The sequence below is a fragment of the Pan paniscus genome, chromosome 19 (assembly GCF_029289425.2).
Source record: "Pan paniscus chromosome 19, NHGRI_mPanPan1-v2.0_pri, whole genome shotgun sequence".
Taxonomy (NCBI): domain Eukaryota; kingdom Metazoa; phylum Chordata; class Mammalia; order Primates; family Hominidae; genus Pan; species Pan paniscus.
Genome location: NC_073268.2, coordinates 23914189 through 23933386, shown reverse-complemented (window position 1 = coordinate 23933386; position 19198 = coordinate 23914189). Strand labels below are relative to the sequence as shown.

General features: G+C 39.5%; 3 protein-coding genes across 3 annotated transcripts; all 3 read right to left on the bottom strand.

Moving 5' to 3' along the window:
* Positions 1 to 6128: 6128 nt before the first annotated feature.
* On the bottom strand, positions 6129 to 6984 carry LOC100988894 (keratin-associated protein 1-1). Its single transcript, XM_008956752.4, has one exon. It carries the CDS (start codon positions 6960 to 6962, stop codon positions 6438 to 6440), a length of 525 nt encoding a protein of 174 aa, XP_008955000.2. The 5' UTR covers positions 6963 to 6984; the 3' UTR covers positions 6129 to 6437.
* Positions 6985 to 9173: 2189 nt separating this feature from the next.
* On the bottom strand, positions 9174 to 10018 carry LOC103783811 (keratin-associated protein 1-4). The gene has a single exon (XM_008956747.4). The coding sequence runs from the start codon at positions 9899 to 9901 to the stop codon at positions 9536 to 9538; it is 366 nt and encodes a 121-aa protein (XP_008954995.3). The 5' UTR covers positions 9902 to 10018; the 3' UTR covers positions 9174 to 9535.
* Positions 10019 to 14135: 4117 nt separating this feature from the next.
* LOC100978467 (keratin-associated protein 1-3) lies at positions 14136 to 16180 on the bottom strand. Its single transcript, XM_055101143.2, has one exon. It carries the CDS (start codon positions 14736 to 14738, stop codon positions 14136 to 14138), a length of 603 nt encoding a protein of 200 aa, XP_054957118.1. The 5' UTR covers positions 14739 to 16180.
* Between the last annotated feature and the right edge of the window lie 3018 nt (positions 16181 to 19198).

Here is a 19198-nt window from a genome sequence, read left to right as displayed (position 1 = left end):
TTGACCCCAAAATACAAAAATGCCCACCAAGAGTTGTGCCTTTTTAGCTGAAGTTAGCTTAATATACAGCAGTTTTTCTTTCACCTTGGAAAGGATATGTCAGTGTGTTCCAGACAATTGGACTTCAAGAAACTTCACTGAGGCTGTGAGCTTTTTAATTTTTGTAGAGTTTGTTTCTTGCCCTGGAGTTCATTAATGTTTTACCAAGTCCTCTAAGGTACTTGTTACTTCCTGCTCGTCAAATGTAACCAGCAAGATGTCATTGATGTAGTGGACTGTTATGATGTTGTATGGAAAGTCAAGATGATTAATAGCATGAGTGTATTAGGACAGAGAGCAGGATAGTTGACATAGCCCTGAGGCAATGCTTGGAAGGTTACTGTTGGCCATGCCAGGTCAAAGAAATGTACTTCTGGCTGCCCTGATACAGAGAAAAATGCATTTTCTTGTCAATAGCTGCATACCAGGTGCCAGGGGCTGTCTTAATTTGCTCCATTCAAGATACAACATTTGGGACATCATCTCCAGTTGAGGTCATCACCTGAATTCATTTAAAATAATAATACATAACTGTTCTGTTATACTCCAGGGTTTATCTGCTTTGTCCACGGGATAAACAAGCTCAATGGGGAGATGGTAGGTATCACAACCCAGCTTTTTCCAAGTCTCTGATAATGGCACCCATGTTCAAAATTTTCCCATCAATATAGTATTATTTTTTATTTACTATTCTTGTATCAAGGAAACTTCTGGGGGCTTCAACTTGGCCCTTTTTTACCAAATGAGCTTTATTCCTCAGTGCCAATGTGGGGATTCTGCCAGTTGTCAGGCATGATTATTCCAATTATACATTCACAAATTGGGGAATTGTTCTGCAGGCCCACTGGGTCCACTGTGATTCAAACGTAGACCAAGATTCTAACTATCATCTGGCCACCAAAAGTCACCACTTTTTTTTGGAGGACCAGTGGCATTTGGTTCTCTAGAAATTAGTGTCAACTTAGTGTCTAATAGTTCCTGTGATTGGCAGAATTTCAGCCTCCAAGGCCTCTGAGCCCTTGTGTCATGACCCAAGTTCATGTACCTTCAACCCTAGGGTCAGTAGCTGCTTCCTGTAGTTGCTACTTCCATGTTCAAATAATTGGCACGGATTTTGTCTCCTCACTAGATGCTGACTGATAGAAAAGTTGTTACCAGGAGTGGTCCTGGAAAGTAGACCTTCATAGATGGGACTTGGGGATGTTATGTAGCATGTCTGCTACATAACAAAAGGGATATAACAAAAGGGACATTTCAAATGTAATTAAGGTTACTAATCAGTGGACTTCAAGATAGTGACAATAGCCTGAATTATCCAGGTGTGTCCAATGTAATTATATGTGCTGTTAAAAGCAGAACATTTTTTTCCCAGCTGAGAGCAGAAGAGGACATTGGAGAGGGAAGTTGGGGTAGGGTAGGAAATCAGAGATTCAAAGTATAACATGAACTTGACCTACCACTGCTGGTTTGAAGATGGAGGGGACTATATGAAAACATGACAAAGAAATGAATCCTGCCAACAAAACAATTCCTGGAAGAAGACTGAGCCTCAGATGAGAACCAGCTGATACTTTGGTTTTATTCCTATAAGACTAAGAGCAAAGAATCTCACCATGCCCTGCTGTACTCCTGACCCACAAAATCTGTGAGATAATACATTTGTGTTGTTTTAGGTTGCCAATTTTATGGTAATTTGTTAGAGGAGCATTTGGAAACTAATACAATCCCCTGAACATCTGAGTATAGATATCAACCAACATTTTAATAGGCTTCCCCTTAATTTCATTCCAAGGATACCATAATAAACTAACTACTGACAGATCCCTGTGGGTCAAAGCATTCTGGCTAACACTATATCTCTGTTTCTCTTTACAGTGAATGTACAGTTCTCTCTCAGTGTACTGGGTAGGGGGGATTGGTTCCAGGCCTCCTGCATATACAAAATCTGCACATATTCCAGTCTCACACTCAGCCCTGTGGAGTGTTTATGAAAAGTTGGCCCTCCATATATGCAAGTTTTGCATCTTGAGAATACTGTATTTCAATCAGTGTTTGGTTGAAAAAAAATCTGCGTGTAAGTGGACCCATGCAATTCAAACAGGCCAACTGCATTTACTTTTACTTTGGTAGTCAAGTTTTGTGACTTAGCTTCCAGTGCTCTGAGATCCTATTATCTCTACTGAAATCAAAGAGAGGGAGTATCTCCACCATCATATCTAGGCTACTGCAAGAGTCCCCCATGAATATAAAAGCCTTGAGTAAAGGCAGTTTTCTCTGGGACTTTTGGGAAGTTACTTGGTGATGTGTATGTGTGCAGTGTAACATGATAAATCTTCTCCAAAATTCCTATCTCCTTAAGTCTTTGATTCCTTTCCTTTATGTTATGTCAAAAAAGTCCTGACATCTGAGCATCAGTAAACATAGGCCATGGTTGATTTCAAGTTTAAACCAACAAATCAAATAATTCTTTGTACAAAAAATTTACATCCAGAATCTTTAAGTGTAATCACATCATTTAGGCATTCCTTATAAGCAACTTCCCCAAGTGAGATTATTAGAGTGTCATATTCCATCTTCTTTGGTTTACTACCCCCAAAAATACACTTACACATATTCCTCAGGTTTCTGCTAATATATAATAATACAATAATGCTTTTTAAAAATACACTTTATTTCCAGAGTAGTTTTGAGTTCACAGCAAAATCGAGCACACAGGTTTCCTATATACCCCCTGTTTTCACACATGTGTAGCTTCCCCCATTATCAACATCCCCCACTAGAGTGATACATTTTTTACAATTGATAAATCTACATTGACACATAATCACCCAGAGTCCATAGTTTTCATTTGGGTTCACTTTTGTTGTTGTTCATTTTATGGGTTTGGATAAATACATAATTTGTACCCACCTTATAGTATCATACAGAATAGTTTCACTGCGCTAAAATCCTTTTTTGTTGTTCCTAGTCCACCCCTTTTACCCCTAACCCCTGGCAACCACTCATTTTTTTAGTCTCCATAGTTTTACTTTTCTCAGAATGTCATATACTTGGAGTCATACAGTATTTAGCCTTTTCAAATGGCTTCTTTCATTTAGTCATATGCATTTAAATCTCATCTATGTCTTTTCATGACTTGATAACTCATTTCTTTTCAGCACTAAATAGTATTTCATTGTCTGGATGTACCACAGTTTATCCATTCTCCTACTGAAGGGCATCTTGATTGTTTTCAAGTTTGGGCAATTATGAATAAAGCTACTTTAAACATCCATATGCAGGTTTTTGAGTGGACATATGTTTTCAACTGTTTAAGGTATATACCAAGTTGTATGCTTGCTGGATTGTATGGTAAGAATATGTTTAGTTTTGTAAGAAAACATCAAACTGTCTTCCAAAGTGGCTGTACCATTTTCCATTCCCACCAGCAATGAATGAGAGCTCCTGTTGCTCCATATTCTTGTCAGCATTTGGTGTTGTCAGCATTCTGGATTTTGGCCTATATTGCATGTTTTTTCATGTATGAGCTATTTTTCCTGGATCATACATCATATTTGCCCTGTGGAGCATCTGAAATGTGATCAGAAATACAGGACTAGTAGGAAAAAGTTATAGTTATGGTGGCTATTCAGCACAATAGGCATTCCATATAAGTACATTTCCCAAGTGAGGTTATTAGAGGATTTTCCAGCAGTGGACAGCTGTTCTCATCAGACTCAGGAGGGAAATCTATTTTTACTGGTAAAGGAGGCTCAGAATGACTTGGAGATTCAAGATCCTCAGTCCCCTTTGAGTTCAGACAGAAATCCTTATGCCAGGTTTCAATTCTAAAACTTCTTCCTTATCAATTCCCTAACTTTCACGTGACAGTCTTGTTGAAGCTGTGAATTCAGCTTAACTTTCAATTATGCAACTCACACAATTAAATTTAGTTAGTGTTTAATATGGGGCAGTATCAGTCCTGTGGCTATAACAAACAAGTGATTATTTTAGGGCTGCTGCTGAATCTTTTCTGGATCTCTGATTATGACCTGACCTGAGATATTAAGGTCTTGAATTTGCCATTTTTCTTTCTGAAAGCACACAGTACACTCAGAAGACATCCTCAACAACAATGCTTATAATCATCATGACTGTCTTAATAGTCAAGAGCAGCAGCAACTTGCGCCCCCAAGCCACTTATTTCAATAGGTGCTTTATTTAAACAACCAAAGTAATAATGGTGATGTTATTGCATGCAACGCATTTCATTTTTTATTGGCAAGGAGTTTAACACTGGGTTCAAGCTCAGGGACTTTACCAAAGCAATCCCCAAGTCCCATCTATGAAGGTCTACTTTCCAGGGCCACTCCTGGTAACAACTTTTCTATCAGTCAGCATCTAGTGAGGAGACAAAATCCATGCCAATTATTTGAACACGGAAGTAGCAACTATAGGAAGCAGCTACTGACCCTAGGGTTGAAGGAACAAGGAAGAGTTAGGAGTTATTAACATGTGTACGTTTAGAGGCTGGGTCCTGCAGAACTGACAGTCATATTTTTTCTTGACATATTCTGATGTCTCTGAACTTGGAGGATAGTCCCAGTGGACCTGACTCAGAATTCTGAGGATGGGGTGCTGGCTGGCTGGAGCAAGGCCTAATATGGAGAGCTGGAAAAGCAACAATGTGGCTTGCAGATTTCATCACTAACATCATAAAGCTGAGTATCGTAGGGAGGATGTGGAGTTCTGAGACCACAACTTAACCAGCAGCACAGAGTAACTTATTCTGAAGCCCACAGTCTCTGAAATAGCCATCTTTAAATCTTACAAACTTCCCCACACGTTTCTTTATATCTATTTTCTTAATTTCATTCTCTCCATAAATTTTGGAGTCAGACAGAGTTGCATTCAGATTTCAGTTTTGTTTCTAAACTTATGAGCTATGTGACTGTAAGCAAGCTATTTAACTTCTTTTAGACTTACTTATCTACAAGCCAGGATCACAATATCTATTTCACAGGATCAGTATAGATGTTATGTGAAGCAAAGTTCGCATGATGTGTACGTGGCACATGCACAGCATATGGTACTAACAAGGACACGCTGGTTCACCTCCTTTCCCTTCAGGTGTGTCTTCTCCATCACTCTTCCTCCTTTTCTTTCAGCCTCTCATACCTAGCCTTTTTCACTGTGTCTTCTCTCTGTCTTTTCTCCTATATTTTGTTCTCTTCTCCCCCTTTTCATTCTTGTCTCCATCCTTTAATACCTTAATTCATCTTGCTTCATCCCTTTCGTTGTCCACCTACCCTTACATGGCCAATGATCCTCAATAAAAGAAAGGCTCCCACATTTGCTTTTGACTTGGAAATATGTGTCTTTTTACCATTACTTAACTGTTTAGTGCACTTTAAGTCTTCTTTGGTGTCATATATAGGAAATTGCCATTTTGAGAGCTTACTGCAGTTTATTGCATAGTGTAATGGAGTGCAGTAGCATGATCTCAGCTCACTGAAACCTCTGCCTCCTGGGTTCAAGCGATTCTCCTGCCTCAGCCTCCCAAGTAGCTGGGACTACAGGTGTGCACTACCACGCCCAGCTAATTTTTTTTTGTTTTTGTATTTTTAGTAGAGACAGGGTTTCACCATGTTGCCCAGGCTGGTCTCAAACTCGTGAGCTCAGGTAATCCGCTCACCTCAGCCTCCCAAATTGCTAGGATTACAGGTGTGAACCACTGCTCCTGGCCTCAAGTAGACATTCTTGAATTATAAGCAGTTAAACCAGGTGATGTACAAGTGAAAACAAAGACAATGGTTTCTTTGCCTAGTATATAATATTTATTAAGAAATGACAGAAGACATTGTATCACAGATATAACTGAAATATCCAGCAGGCAAGATCATTATGATCCAAAAACCAAGGGATGGATCAGATGTTAAAATGTGGAAAGTCCAGCCTACTTCTTAGAAGCTGAATGTTGGGTGATGAGCTTCCATTCTCTCTGGTGACTTGAGGAATGTCACTTGGCTATAATTTGGTGTCTTTGATGTTGCAAAAAATTTTAGGTAAACAAGATAAAATAGATTATAAAGCATGGAAACATTAGACTTGTGGATAGTTCTCATGGATAAATTCCACAACATGTCAGTAATTTTTAATCCTGCAGAAATATCAGAAATAGTATATCCCAAGCAAATTGATGATCAGCAGGTGGCTTTGTAGCATTTCTGTGTCCCCAGTGAAGGGTCAAGGTATTCATTGTAGAATGGAATCAGATAGAATTGTGAGCTCATATACTTAGTAGTCTCCATCACAGGCAATGCAAAGTCTGAGAACTTGTTAGTGGTCCAGGGGTGGTCAAGGGATGAACAGTTCAGAGACACTGTGACCTAGGCAATTGAAAATAAGCAAACTGGCTTTCAGCAAGTGGGCTCACAGCAGCAGACTGGGCGGCAGCAGGACTGTCCACAGTAGGACGGGCGGCAGCAGGAGGCCTGGGCATGGTGCAGTTGGCAGCAGGATGGGGGCGTGCAGCTCACCACACAGCAGGGGGGCAGGCAGGTACCCTCCACACGACTGTCTGGGCGGCACCACCTGATACGGGTGCTCACAGCTCCACTGCTGCCCTCCTGGCCATAGCTGATGCCACCACCAATGCCACAGCCAGTTCCGCAGGAGCTGGTCTGGCAGCAGCTTGGCTGGCAGCAGCTGGTCTCACAGCAGCTTGGCTGGCAGCAACTGGAGCTGCAGGTCCCACTGGTTGAGAAGCTGGGAAACCCGCAGAAGCTGGTCTGGCAGCAGCTTGGCTGGCAGCAGCTGGTCTCACAGCAGCGTGGCTGGCAGCAGCTGGTCTCACAGCAGCTTGGCTGGCAGCAGCTGGAGCCACAGGTCCCACTGGTGGAGAAGCTGGGATATCCACAGAAGCTGGTCTGGCAGCAGGTCATGGTGTCGGAAGTTGGGTTAAGAGTTAGGTTGCTTGGAGGAGTTTCTGAGGTTTGGTGGTGACTTCCACGTTGGTCCTTTTATATATCTGAACCAGCTGCTGTTTACAAAATTGTTAACATATTTTCTTTGTTTTTGTTTAAATTTGTTACTCCGTGGATCTCTGATTGGCTTATGTTGAAATACTTGTGACACATTATGAGCAATAGTTTAGAAATTACTGTTTTATAGTTTCTTCTGGACTCCTCATATCAGTCCTTTGCTCTTTGGAATATGTTTGTGGTTTCCCATGTTCAAAGAGTACTTCCATTTTAGTCCAAATGAATGCTCTCATTTTACATAATAGTTATTCCACGTGACAATCTATCCATACCTCTAAGGCTAAGAGTAATAATTGTGCTGTTATATTTAACTATTATTTTTTCCTCCTAGATATATAGACTAAATTTTATTGAATTTTGGATATCTGGATATCTACTGAACTGAAGGAATACCTTTGGTCATACATAATTCGCAGATTTCACCTTTTTTTGCTCCAATGTCCTATTGAATTACCGATTATAGTTCCTTTGATTTCAACCAATTTGGAATGTGTGAATATTATTCCTGTTCCAGACCAGAAATCTGTTCTTGGGAACCAAACTGACATAGTATTTAGGAAGGTATCCAGCAGAGTCCTTAGTTTGTGGTAGAACCTTAATAAATGTTTAATGAATCTGATTCAATAAATGTTTATTGAATAGGTGGAGTAAAAGGCTTGATTCATGGATATCAATACCACTCAAACATGATTAAAGAGAACTTTCAAGCTGTAGTACTTCTCATGAAAGAGTCTTGTTATTTGCTGTAAAGAGACTAGGAAATGTGTTTTTTGGTTTATTTTATTTTATTTTATTTTTTGGATTTAGTAGTGGAACCGGGCTCGGGAAAAAATATCTAGGAGTTATGACACTTTGAAGAATGTACTGCCATCTACTTTATTCCTCTTGGAAACTGCATAATTTTGTGTGTAATCCATCATTGCTACCAATTAAATATAGAGGTAAGTTCTGGGAGCTTGTAAATAATGTGGAAAACGTGTTTCTTTCTATATTTGCATCCTATTGTATTTTGTGTATTACACTCTAATGCCTAATGAAGAATTTAAAAATTAAATGGTAAAATATGTTTTGTTTTGTTCTAGGTTGTGTTAATTTTTTTTTTTTTTTTTGAGACAGAGTCTTGCTTGTTGCCCAGGCTGGAGTGCAGTGGCATGATCTTGGCTCACTGCAAGCTCTGCCTCCCAGGTTCATGCCATACTCCTGCCTCAGCCTCCCAAGTAGCTGGGACTGCAGGCACCCACGACCACGCCTGGCTAATTTTTTTTTTTTTTTGTATTTTTAGTAAAGACTGCATTTCACCATATTAGCCAGGATGGTCTTGATCTCCTGACCTCGTGATCCACCCATCTCAGCCTCCCAAAGTGCTGGGATTACAGGTGTAAGCCACCGTGCCCAGCGTGTTAACTTCTTAAGAGAATATCTTTTAAGTTGGGTTGCAAAGTGCAAAATATAATCGAGCTGTTTCAGATTTCTAACGCTTCTGTCTGACAAATGGCAATGGTAGAACTCAGCGGGTGCTCTCTATAGCTGTTTCTTCTACTATCATTTAGACCAAAGATACACCTTATGCATACGTACATCAAATGAAGGTGAATAGTGGGAGTTGAAGCTTAGAGAGCAATTCAGGGATCAGTGGGAAGAATGTGAAAGGCTAAGGTGTAGAAATTAAACCTAAATTCTCTTGGAAAATAGGTAGTATCTAGTAGATATTTTTAAATCTATTTAGAAGGTAATGCAATTTCTTTAGATTTTGGGGCATAAATGAAGGAGAACATTTAGTATATTAAATGGAAGGAGACAAAAGATGGTAGAATTACATTTAGATAGAAATCAATAGCTTTGATCAACCTTAACATTTTAGCTAAACGTCAACCTTTATTGGTCTAGACCTAATCATAATAGATTAGAGCATGTAAATATTTGAACTATAAAAATTCTTTAATTCATGGAGCATTTTTAAGCTGATGGATTCAAGCATAATTTACTTTGTATTTAATCTTTCTGGTTTAGACTTTATGGTTATGCCTTGGTATTATTATCAAATTGCAAATCCACTCTTGAATACCAGCTACAAGAAGACATGTTTAAAGGTAGAAGGAGGACATAACTCAGTTTGCTTTGCACATTAAAACATTTTATTTGAATTAATCAGAGATATTCAAGGAAAAACCAGGTCTGAAGATGTATGAGCATCAAGAGAGAGTTGGAGGAGCAGAGATGTCACTGAAATGATGAACTATTCCATCCTGGTCCTCTGCTCAAGCAACGCAAGCTATCCAGAACACTGATTGATACATGTTTCAGTAAGTGAATTCGGCACATCCACAGTGTCCTAACTAGGAGTTTCATTATCTCTGAGCAGCGTAACAACATCATGGTACTTAGCATCCAAGTAAAATCGAACAGTTCTTCAGAAATCAGCACAATTTTGCTGTGCTTCCCCTTTCATTCTTAAGCGATCAGCAACCTGGCTTTTAGCAGGTGGGCTCACAGCAGTGGCAGCAGCAGGCTGGGCGGCAGCAGGACTGTCCACAGTAGGACGGGCGGCAGCAGGAGGCCTCGGCGTGGTGCAGCTGGCAGCAGGATGGGGGTGTGCAGCTTACCAGGTAGCAGGGGGGCAGGCAGGTGCCCTCCACGTGGCAATCTGGGCGGCACCACCTGATACGGGTGCTCACAGCTCCACCACTGCCCTCCTGGCCATAGCCAATGCCACCACCAATGCCACAGCCAGTTCCGCAGGAGCTGGTCTGGCAGCAGCTTGGCTGGCAGCAGCTAGTTTCACAGCAGCTTGGCTGGCAGCAGCTGGAGCCACAGGTCCCACTGGTGGAACAGCTGGCCATGGTGTCAGGAGTTGGGTTGAGAGCTGTGTTAAGAGAGGTTTCTGAGTTTGGGCTGCACCTTCTATATCTGTCCTTTGATATGTTCCCTAGAGCTGCATATTTACCCAACACCTTTTCTTGATGTCAATTTCAGTGTGAGTCTCTGGCTAATACCTGAGGTGTTTATAAAGTTATGAATAGCATTTCAATAGCCTTTTTCCATTGTACAATTAAGTCTCATTATGTTTCTTCTTTGCCCTCTGGGCGAAGTGAAGGCTCATCATGGAAGCCAAGCACCGAAGTGCCTCTTTTTATGCAAGTCACATGACAGACTAGCCTTGAGCCAAGTGTCGCCCTGGCACATTTTGTCATAGTTGTCCTTTGATAACCTTTAGGCAGAATTTATCGTAACTGATCATTTTTCCTTAAATGGTCACTTAACCATGATCATGATTTTATAAACAATTTGTCCAGACTTGGAAAGACTAACATTAGTGTCATCAAAACATGAACTACAACCTGATGTATCAACTTTCAAACCAAGTATGCCTTTCTATGATCAATTTGTGCAAGTTATAGGATCCTCAGAGCTCTAATATTCTTGCCTTCAGTAGTAGTGAATGTACATATTGCTAACTAAAATCTTTAATGACTTTTGCTTGTAGATTGTTTTCTGACTCTATTAAATTAAACATATGTGCTAGTAATGAGTACACATTGTAACAAGTCAAAGAGTACAGAGGTATATAAAGAAAAATTAGTATCTTTTCCCTTCCTGGAAGATGCACACATCTCTTCCAAAACTAATGCTCTAGAGGTAATCAATATTAAGAATTTGGTGCACATTCTTTGACACCTTTATCCTTGCTTCTGCAAACATAAACCAGCATATATACATATATATCTTCTATTTCAGAAAAGTTTGGGTCTCCTACACATGTTTATAGTTACAAATTTTTAATTGTGGTAAAATATACATACCATAAAATTTATGAACCATTTACATTAACCATCTTAACCATTTGTAAATAGTCTTGTCACCCTTGTTGAAAATCATTTGACCACATTCACATTCAGAAGAATGAAATTAGACCATTATCTCACATTATATACAAAAACCAACTTAGAATGGATTAAAAGACTGAAATGTAAGAAAGACTCAAAATGATAAAACTATTAGAAGAAAACAGAGGAAACTCCGTGACTTTTGCCTGGCCAATATTGTGATATTGTGAACATGAATCCAAAAGCATCAGCAAAAATAGACAAGTGGGATTACATCAAACTAAAAAGCTTCTGCACAGCCAATAAAACACTAAACTGAGTGAAGACGCAAACCACTGAATGGGAGAAAATATTTATAAACCACATATCTGATAAAGGGTTAATATCCAAAGTATAGAGGAAACTCAAACAACTCAATACCTGTAGTAAGAAAACAAATAACGTAATTGAAAAATGGGCAAAAAATCTAAATAGACATTTCTCAAAAAAAATCTACAAATTGCCAACAGGTATATGAAAAATTTTCAAAATCACCAATCATCAGATAATGCAAATTGAAACCACAATGAGATATCGTCTCACACATATTAGGTAGTTATTATCAAAAAGACAAAAGATAGCAAGTGTTGGAGAGGAAGTGGAGAAAAGAGAACTCTGGCACACTGTTGGTGGAAATGTAAATTAGTACAGCCATTATGGAAAACAATATGAAGGTTCCTCAGAAAATTAAAAATAGAACTGTCATATAATCAAGCAATCCCACTTCTGTATATATACCCGAAGGAAAGTAAATCAGTATTTTGAAGAGACATCTGCATTCCCATGTTCATTGCAGCATTACTCCCAATAGCCAAGATATGGAAGCAACCTAAGTGTCCATGTCCATCATTAAATGAGTGGATAAAGAAAATGTGATACACACACACATACACACACACACACTCACACACTGGAATATTATTGGTCATAAAAGAAGGAAATCCTGATATTTGGGGCAACACAGATGAAACTTGAGAACATTATACTAAGTGAAATGTCAGAAAAAGAAAAAGACTAATATTGCACTTTCTCACTTACAAGTGGAACTTAATGTAAATGACAAGTTAATGGGTGCAACACACCAACATGGCACATGTATACATATGTAACAAACCTGCACATTGTGCACATGTACCTTAGAACTTAAAGTATAATAAAAACAAAAAAACCTCAAAAAAAGAAAAAGTTGAACTCATAGAAGTAGAAAGTAGAATGGTGGTTACCGGGGGTAGGGTGGTGGTGGAGTGTGTTGGGAAGATGTTGGTCAAAGGATGACAAAATTTCAGTTAGATAAGAGGAATAAATTCAAGAGATCTATTGTACAACATAGAGACTATAGTTCATAACAATATGTTACAGTCCTGAAAATTGCTAAGAGGGTAGATTCTGTGTTTTCACTACAAAAAAACTTATGTGAGGTAATGCATATGTTAATTAGTTTGATTTAGCCATTGTACGAAGTATACATATTCCAAAAAAATGTGTTGTACACAATAAATACATGTAATTTTTGTCAATTCAAATAAATAAATAAATGAACTCATTTAACCATATGTGTATTTGAGGGTTTATTTCTAGGCTCTCTGTTCTTTTCCATTGCTTTATATATCTGTCTTTATATCAGTATCACACTGTTATGATTACTGTAGCTTTACAGTAAATTTTGAAATAGGAAAATGTGAGACCAACTTTGTTCTTTTTTAAGATTGTTTTGGCTATATAGGACCCCTTCTAATTTCATTGTATTTTAGGATGGATTTTTTTAAAATTTCTGCAAAAACATCATTGGGATTTTTATAGGGATTGCGTTAAATCTGTAGATTCTCTGGGTAGTATTGACATCTTAACAATATTAAATCCTACAATCCATGATCTCAGGATGTCTTTTCATTTATTTGTATCTTCTTTAATTTCTTTCAGTAACATTTTGTAGTTTCTGGTGTACAAGTCTTTCCCCTCCAAGGCTAAGTTTGTTCCTAAGTATTTTATTCTTTATTTTATTATTATTACTATTATTTGAAATGGAGTCTCACTCTGTCACCCAGGCTGGAGTGAAGTGGCACAATCTTGGCTCACTGTAACCTCCACCTCCTGGGTTCAAGCAATTCTCATGCCTCAGCCTCCCCAGTAGCTGGGACCACAGGCATCCACGAACATGCCTGGCTAATTTTTGTATTTTTAGTAGAGACAGGGTTTCACTATATTGGCCAGGCTGGACTTGAGCTCCTAACCTCAGGTGATCTGCCCACCTCAGCTTACCAAAGTGCTGGGATTACAGGCATGAGCCACCATGCCCGGCCATAAGTATTTTATTCTTTTGATGGAATTGTTTTTAAAATTTTCCTTACAGATTTTTCATGGTTAGTATATAGAAATGCAATTTATTTTTTTTAGTAGAGATGGGGTTTCACCATGTTGGCCAAGCTGATCTCAAACTCCCGACCTCGTGATCTGCCCACCTTGGCCTCCCAAAATGCTGGGATTACAGGTGTGAGCCACCGTACCCAGCCAGAGATTTTGATTTCTGTAACTTCCTGGTTGTGAAAGCACTGTGTAAGTTTAAGTTATGGTAACAGAGCCTTTGCCATTTCTGAGGCCCTAAATAACTACATTTACTCTATGTTTTTATGGTCATTAACCTCCACTGGACCTCTGGATAACAAATTTCCTAATGTGGTATTAGAAGAGAAGGGATATCAAAAGCAGATTAAAGTTTTTCATATGACATTCTATGAAATATACATCCTGAGTACACTCAATGAAAAAAAAAGATATGTTTGTTGCACCAATAGTTAAAATTTATTAGACCTTGGTATATTATTCCTCTTTCAATAGGGGGTGCAATTTGCAGGACGGTGGGATACAGGAAGTGAGTGTCCTGAGAAGGACAGATGGCTCTTCCATGGACTCGTCGGCGCTGAGACTCAGAGCGTGGGCTTCAATGCTTGCAAAGGCTCAGTTTCAAGGTAAATCGGCTTTTTCATTTCTTGGGTCAAATTTGTATTTTGGCATCCTCAGAGAGAAGAGTAAGGTCTTTCTGGAATTGAAAGGAATCAGATAACTCTGAGGCCAAAATATTTGGTAGCCCCCATAAGAAAGCCAAAGAAAGGTTGAAGAATTTGTTAGTTGTCCATAAGTGCTTGAAGAAATAATTTGTTCATGAATGGAACTGAAAGTGGAAATTTCAAGTTGAAAATCAGCAAACTGGCTTTTAGCAGGTGGGCTCACAGGAGTAGCAGCAGCAGACTGGGCGGCAGCAGGACTGTCCACAGTAGGATGGGCGGCAGCAGGAGGCCTCGGCATGGTGCAGCTGGCAGCAGGATGGGGGTGTGCAGCTCACCACACAGCAGGGGGGCAGCCAGGTACCCTCCACACGGCAGTCTGGGCGGCACCACCTGATACGGGTGCTCACAGCTCCACTGCTGCCCTCCTGGCCATAGCCAATGCCACCACCAATGCCACAGCCAGTTCCACAGGAGCTGGTCTGGCAGCAGCTTGGCTGGCAGCAGCTGGTCTCACAGCAGCTTGGCTGGCAGCAACTGGAGCTGCAGGTCCCACTGGTTGAGAAGCTAGGAAATCCGCAGAAGCTGGTCTGGCAGCAGCTTGGCTGGCAGCAGCTGGTCTCACAGCAGCGTGGCTGGCAGCAGCTGGTCTCACAGCAGCTTGGCTGGCAGCAGCTGGAGCTGCATGTCCCACTGGTGGAGCAGCTGGGATATCCACAGAAGCTGGTCTGGCAGCAGGTCATGGTGTTGGGAGCTGGTCTGAAGTCTGGGTTCTTGGAGGAGTTTCTGAGTTTTGGTGATGGCTGCCACATTGGGCCTTTTATAAGCCTTGGCCAGCTACTGTTTACATAATTCCTGAAGTCTCTTCCTTATTTGTGTTTGATAATTTGTCTCTGAATGATAATTGGCCTCTCCCTGAATTATTTGTTGAACCTACTGAGAGCCTTTGAAAGTTGATTGTATTTGGTCTGCAATTAGGCTTCTTTACCATGGTCAAGAAGTCATTGGCATTAATTAGGAATGTGATCCCTAACTCCTCATGTTTCTTAAAATTTCCTCATGGTCAAGGAATAATTGACTGATGCCTCACCTTTAAGGATTGTCAATATTACTCAGTGTTGACCCTTACAACTGGGTGATTGGGTCTCACATGACAGTTTAATTCCCTCCAATTTTAACTGTGGCTCCTTCTCTAACTTTCTTATCTTCCCTTTGACTGTGAAGCAAGACTATATTCAGCTGGCCAGAAAGGGATGTTTTCTCGGGCCTGGGAGATTTGCATTAATTGCTATTGATAACATTTTTCCATCACTGATTATGTGCCTAAATAGTTCTGAGTACTTCATATGTGTCAATTTGCTGAATTTTCACAGCAATCTATGGGCTAGGTATCATTGCCACTCCCATCAACCATGTGAGAAAACTGAGCCACAACAGATTGAAGTAACTTACCCAAGTTCACACTAGTATCTAGTGAATCTAAAATTTGAATCCACACCCTCTGATTCCAGACTAAACTCTTTAAACACTATAGTCAATTCTTTCTCTCTTTCTCTCTGTCTTTCTCCCTTCCTTCCTTCCCTCCTTTCTTCCTTCCCTCCTTTCTTTCTCTTTCTTTTTCTTTCTTTCTTTCTTTCTCTTTCTTTCTTTCTTTCTTCTTTCTCCTTTCTTTCTTCTTTCTTTCTTTCCTTTCTTCTTTTTTTATGTAAGCAGTCATTCTAAGGAAAATCCAAGGGTGAAAGCAAGCCATAAAAATTTGCTTCCTTTCTTACAGACTTTTTTGAGAGCAAAAGGAAGGAAGGGAGAGCTTAGGGTAAGTAATAACACTGTTTACTAGAGCCATTCCTAGAGGTTTTATTTATTTATTAACAGCATAATAAGCACACTTCAAGAAAATCTTAAGTGCTAAAAAAGTTAACCTCCTTGTGACTTTGTCTCATCTTTTATCTTAGGATATTCTATAGATTTAGATTTTTTAACTGCATAAAATTATACTTCTTAACATATTAATACTGGAGTATGTGATTTACTACAGAGTGTTAGATCGGCTGTATGCAGTTTATTATAGATATTAGAGACTAATCCAGTGAACTGGAAAGTTTATATAATTTGAATTTGAATGAGACAGCTGATGACGGTGAATATAAAGGTTTTGTTTAGATGCAATAAAAGGTGACCAGGCCTCCATGGAGTATGGGTTCATTACAGAGAAATGCAAGTTACGATGCTACTCTTGGATTTTGAACTAGAACACCAAGTGGTAGTTCTGCTTCTCTAGAAATGACAGCTTTGAGTTTACATCATAACTCTTTCTGAGTCAGAATTAAGACATATTTTCAAATCCCACATCAAATTTGGTTTAAAAGATATGATTCTTTGTGAATTCCTTGCTTCTTCTTAAGCAAAGCTACATCACAGATTCTTTGATTAGCTAATATTTTTTATGTTGGATGCTTGAAATACGTGGATGTGTCATGACAACAATCTCAGGAGCTATTTAATTCAGATCTAAATTTAGCAGAATCTTTGATACTAAACAGATGTGTCTCCTTTTGCAAAAGGCTCAGATATCTGAGGACTTGAAATACATTATTGATAAGAGCACTGGAGACAGTGGCGTTGCATATCAGTTCTCCCTTTCTGGGCTTTTCTACTGTGGCACTATTTTCAACATCTTCCTCAATGCAAAATTTAAGGTATGACACTTACTTGAGAATTTGACTCCTGTGCCACAGAACGAAGACTAATCTGAACATTCCCTTACCTCCTCTAAGTAAATTAAGAAAATGAAATTTATTTTATTTCACTTTACATAATATCCTTCAAGTTTAGGTATGTTGTAATATGTGACCGAATTTCCTGCTTTATATAGACTCAATAGTATTCCGTTGTGTGTATATATCACATTTCTTATTACTGTGCTGATTCCCTCTGGCTTTCATTACTTCATTTAAGTGATGGGCTCTAGACCATTCCAGTACCATAAGAAGAAAGAATGTGTTTGTCTGTTATTCCTGAACGTGGCTTTAGTTTAACACAGATACTAATGTTTGAAATTATTTTTCTTTAAGATATCATGGTTCTGGTTTTCTAGTTACAAGTTCTGGGGATTCTCCCAATTTCTTCATCTCTGTTTTACTAGTTCTCTAATTCAGTTGTGACTGCCTTACTTAGATTCTCGAGAAATAAAACATGATTGATGTACCAGTCAAATGAATACAACATTCCTATGTAGGGCTTCTGTGCTTCTGCTCTGGGCTTCCATCCTAGTAATCTAGACCAGATAACACATAAACTTCAAGGACCTCCTCTTACTACCAACTTTTATCCTAAGCCAAGTCACAAGATCTATCTCTTCCCTCCTGAATGCCAACCAGGCTTTTTTGGGGTGCTGCTGAGCCAAAGTCCTTTTAATTAAAAGGTACATCCAACCTAAACCCTCTCAGAGACAACAGAGCTCTAAATGAGGGGAATAAAATGTTGACTACATTGTAGGGTCATTGTGTATAGATGTACAGGTCGCGCCCTGATGTGTGGCTTGTGGCTCTGTCCACTCAGAGGAAGGAGCATATTATTTCTTACATCAAGCTGGAGGCTCAACAAACTGTGCACCCCTCTGTCTGTATCTTCTCCAAAGTGGTGCCTTTTCCTAATTCTTTTAAAGTTGTGCTAGCAGGGGTCCTGTTCTTTTGATTTTTTAAAATGGAGGTTAAATTCACATAACCTACAATTAACCATTTTAAAGTGTATAATTGAGTGACATATAGTATATTTATAATGTTGGGCAACATCATCTCTCTCTAGTTTCAAAAACTTTTCCATCATCGCAGAAGAACACCCCCATGACCTTTAAGCAATCACTTCCCATACCGCTCTACCCCCAGGCACTGGCTCACCACTTTGATTTAATGACGAAAGATTTTATCCCTTGGAATGAAAGCCTCACTATGCGTCTTTTATTTAATGCTTGCTTCATCTAGAACTGTCTCTGAAAATTAGAATAAGAACGGTGACAGTATATAGCCAACATCACATTCATTTAAATCCATCCTTGCAGTGAACATTTATTTTCTGCTTCACAATACATAAGAAGATTATACAGGTATTATAAAAACATCAGTTGATACTCCCTTTCATCATTTTTCAAAGTATATTTTCAGGAGTATTTGTGTTACAGGGTGTTAACAGGTAACATAAGAATAGAGAGTTTTCTGGCTAAGTTAGTTTGGGAGTGATGGTTATAGAGTTGTTTTTTTTTTCTTTTCTTTTTTTTTTTTTTGAGATGGACTCCCACTCTGTCACCCAGGCTGTAGTGTAGTGGCGCGATCTTGTTTCACCGCAACCTCCACCTCCTGGATTCAAGTGATTCTCCTGCTTCAGCCTGTAAGACCACAGGTTCCCGCCATGACGCCTGGCTAATTTTTGTATTTTTAGTAGACACGGGGTTTTGCCATGTTTGTCATGCTGGTCTCGAACTTGTGACCTCAGGTGATCCACCTGCCTCAGCCTCCGGAAGTGCTAGGATGACAGGTGTGAGCCACTGAGCCCGGCCACTGGTTGTAGAGCTTTCTTTATTGCAGGGCATCTCAGTCCCTTTGATATTCCAGTGTGGCTTTATAAACTTGCAAAAAGGTGATAAAGCATACAACATAATTTGACCACTGTATATTTTTTCCTCTTTGGGCATCTGAAGCTATTACTGGTCAGTGTGTATCCTGTTTAGGAAATTATCTACCCTCTTATGCCTGGAAGGGATGTTGTCAGTAATGACTCAATTCTCTCATTTCCCAAATTAGAAATAGGTACCCAGGCAAGTGAAGGGACTTGCTCAAGGATTCATGGATAGCTAGTTACAAAGTTGGGACTAGAACTCAGGAGTCTTGATTTAGCTTTTTGTTCTTCTACCCAATAGCATAAGCTATTTTTACATCTTATGCTATTGGGTAGAAGGAAAAAAAAAACACACTCAAATGTTCTTTCTACTCTCTCACTCAACAACAATCAACACAGAAGATTTCTGTGGCTAATGTGTGGGGATTTCTCCCCATCAAGAAGCAAGGAAATAAATTCTGCAGCAGATACCAGCTGCATGTTTTCCACTCCAATTCCATTCTAACGCTATTTACTTGGTGATAGTGTCAGGTTTTACAGGGGGGAGGGCTCAGTTCTGTAAGACTGCCCCCTACTTCCAGTGCCAAGCACAAGCTCCAGGTTGTTTTGCCTGTGCTTCTGACCAACCAGCCATAAATTGGGAATTCCATGACACCCTCAA

Bases quoted from the DNA above. Each gene is read 5' to 3' on its own strand.
- LOC100978467 (XM_055101143.2), bottom strand. From the start codon at position 14,738: ATGTGGCAGCCATCACCAAAACTCAGAAACTCCTCCAAGAACCCAGAC.
- LOC103783811 (XM_008956747.4), bottom strand. From the start codon at position 9,901: ATGGCCAGCTGTTCCACCAGTGGGACCTGTGGCTCCAGCTGCTGCCAG.
- LOC100988894 (XM_008956752.4), bottom strand. From the start codon at position 6,962: ATGACCTGCTGCCAGACCAGCTTCTGTGGATATCCCAGCTTCTCCACC.